Raw genomic sequence first — 3,278 nt, forward strand, 5'->3', positions numbered from 1 at the left:
TTAAATCTTAAAAATCTGAAGATAATTATATGTAACAGAGGATGGTGCTTTGAAGAAAAGATAGGGGCTTAATTAGGCTAATGAAAAGAAATTAAGTTTAATCTCTTGATTAAGGCTGGTAATGGGGGATTAATACTCCTAATTATGATTTTTAGTAATTAGCCGATCCGACCAGAAAACATAACAGTGTTATAAAAAGTATGCTATTAGTTTATTCTACTGATAAATATATCCAAGATTGCACATTCAGAAAACTAAAACAATCATAGGGTAGATCGACTGACAGGAGAACATTTCTAGGGTTTCCAGCTTTCTGGAGGCCGCAGAAATGCTTGTCAGCAAAAGCTCTTTTTTTTTTTAATATTGGATTAAACTAATACAAAATTTCCAGAGAAACTTTACCCTAGATATGTGTTTTATTGGTGACAGATGATTAAAATTCATGCTGAATGTATCCGAAGGCCACTGACTGAAGATCATCTTCATCTTGAAATGGCCATTGCCTGTTATTTGACTGCATTTGATGATCAAATGAATCCATGCTGTTAAATGATGAATTCTCCTCTGGGAGGCCTGAGTTTTCGTATTTCACAGAAGGGTTCGGATTCATGGATCCGTTTCCGTAACAGGCATGGTTAATGTTTTCGATGCTTTGGTGAAAGTTTGCGTCAAATTGGGGAATTGTGCCCTGATTTTGAAACGATAGCCACCAACTTTGAACATCTTGCGGGCAAGAGTGGCTTCCATTGTAGAACTTTTGATCATTAGGGTTTGCGGAATTGGAGCTGTTTATGATGCATTGAGCTGCTTGTTCCCTGAGAGAAGCCAGTTGAGCCTGTAAATTCACCACCTGAAAATCAAGAAAATCAGCCAAATGATCAGGAAGTCAAGAATTACATCGAAAACAAGATAAGAGTACTAATCGAACACGAAGCTATAATATCAAAATTGAATCAAACCTGCTGTTGGAGTGAAAAAATGTGGGAAACACAGCCATAGATAGGATCCTGAAGCCTTGCCTGAGCTTCATACGAAATCGTCACAGCTGCTTCGCACCGATCGCTCACCGGAAGATGAGCAAGAAGTTTCGAAACGTTGCTGGCCCCGAAGACCTTATGTATAGCTGCAAAATGAGTGGCGCCTTGTTCATGGCAGAAATAAGGGGCAAAAACACAACCTTTGATACATTTTCTTCTCAAGAATTTGCAGGCGCCACAAGGAGAACCCATATATACCACCAATTTCTTGATTTTTTCGCTGGTCTTCAATTGTTTTTTTCAGTGATATTAATTGGAAATGATATATATATATATTATTTATTTTCTGTGGTTGGGGCAAGAATCATGATGCCATGGTTTATAAACACCAGAGGAAGAGGGAGATGGATCATATTTTATTGTGTAATTTATTACATCTGGTTCCCTTATTGGGTTACAAGTTAGAAATATTTATTTCAAAATATATATATATCTTTAACCTTCCGTCCTAAATTGTATACTCTGATTTAAGATTCCATTCAGTATCCTTAAAAGGACAAAAGAGCTAACATATCTGTTTGGTTGATGATTGGATTTTAGCCTGGCTTATATTTCCATTGTAAGAAAATTTTCTTTTCTTTTTTGCAGAATGATGAAAATTCCAATCTTTTTTAATTATCCATATTTCAAATTGTAATTGAGAAAATTAAAAGAATTTTAAAATTTTGGTATATTGCAATTTCATAAACAATTGTTATATTTGTGGAGTATTTGTACAATGCGCAAAAAATGAAAACCTTTGACTGGAATTTCGTCTCTAGTATTAGTTGGTGTCAATTTAAGACAGTGTCCGACTCTCTCATCGTAAGAAATTTTCTCTCATCGTAAGAGAAATTTCTTTGATGGCGATGGTGTGTGTAACTCTTAGCTGTATTGTCAGCCTCCTCCAATTGAAAAAGGATTACATAAATCAGTCATAAAGGAAAAGTCCCTTTATAATATTTAAATTAAGAGTAGGTCTCTTGTGAGACGGTCGCACGAATCTTTATCTGTGAGACGGGTCAACCCTACCGATATTCAGAATAAAAAGTAATACTCTTAGCATAAAAAGTAATATTTTTTCATGGATGACCCAAATAAGAGATCCGTCTCACAAAATACGGCCCGTGAGACCGTCTCACACAAGTTTTGCCTTTAATTAAATGCATGTGTAATTGTAATGAAAAAATATAAATCTATATTTGTAACGAAAAGTTAAAATAAAAATCTATAATGGTTGTTATAACTTAAATAATATTCCAATGTATTTATTTCAAGCTGATTATATTATTAAATATATAAGTGTGGAAATAATAATTTTTTAAAAAAATCATCCTTATGTAAATGCAACCGTGACAATCCCACATTAAGATCGACGTTACGTTTATGTATATGAAAAATATTATATTAATTATAATATAATAGACCACACAAAAAAATTATACATGGTTTAATGGAGAATTTCGTGAGCACATACTTAGCCAATTTGTGGTCTATATTAATTAATTAATTAATTAATTAATGGCCTCAATATTCTACAATAAATTAGCGAGTCCCTAAAAATTACTCTTAACTTTTGCACTTCAGAGTTTCATCATTATCAGATAAAAATAATGATAATCTGATTAGAAAAAGATTAATTTTTATTTCTACTTTTAACTTTAGGGTTATTAATTTATTACCGACAAACTAATAGGAGGCTTGGTTTTAGATTTTGTACTCATTAAATTAAGTGTGATCCAGCCGTAGTTAATAGATCAATTATTGGGTTGGAATTGCTGTATATGAGATAATAAGCACATAATATTATATAGTAAAAAAATTAAAATTATGGATAACATAACTATATTTTGTTTAACTCTAAGGGTGTGTTTGGTTGAGTGGATTAAATAAGGATAAATTAATAGTCAAATATTTATCGTTAAAATTTTAAGATGTTTTAATAATCATTTTGACCCGGTTTAAGATCCAATTTTATTAATCAAATAGTTATCCATAAAATTGGATCTTAAACGGGTCAAAATGATTATTAAAACAACTTAAAATTTTAACGATAAATATTTGACTATTAATCTATCCTTATTTAATCCACTCAACCAAACACACCCTAATTGTTTTAGAATTCGAGCCAAACATTAGATATGATTACAAGAGACTGCAAAGTTTTATTTTCTTGTCAATGGTGATGTCGATTGTACATATACAATACCGTTAACGAAAATTTCGATGAGAATCGAGAGGTTTTGTTCAACCTACCCTGAG

At 32.1% G+C, this 3,278-nt stretch overlaps 1 protein-coding gene across 1 annotated transcript; it reads right to left on the reverse strand.

Moving 5' to 3' along the window:
• Positions 1–227: 227 nt before the first annotated feature.
• LOC140812568 (LOB domain-containing protein 29-like) lies at positions 228–1,353 on the reverse strand. The gene is made up of 2 exons (XM_073170877.1): positions 960–1,353; positions 228–850 (listed from the first exon to the last, which is right to left on the reverse strand). Exons 1-2 carry the CDS (start codon positions 1,227–1,229, stop codon positions 434–436), a joined length of 687 nt encoding a protein of 228 aa, XP_073026978.1. The 5' UTR covers positions 1,230–1,353; the 3' UTR covers positions 228–433.
• Positions 1,354–3,278: the final 1,925 nt, after the last annotated feature.

This window comes from Primulina eburnea, chromosome 1, assembly GCF_022965805.1.
Source record: "Primulina eburnea isolate SZY01 chromosome 1, ASM2296580v1, whole genome shotgun sequence".
NCBI lineage: Eukaryota > Viridiplantae > Streptophyta > Magnoliopsida > Lamiales > Gesneriaceae > Primulina > Primulina eburnea.

Coding starts and splice junctions, on each gene's coding strand:
- LOC140812568 (XM_073170877.1), bottom strand. CDS start 1,229: ATGGGTTCTCCTTGTGGCGCCTGCAAATTCTTGAGAAGAAAATGTATC. Junction 851..959: donor TTTTTTCACTCCAACAGCAG/GTTTGATTCAAT, acceptor CTTGATTTTCAG/GTGGTGAATTTACAGGCTCA.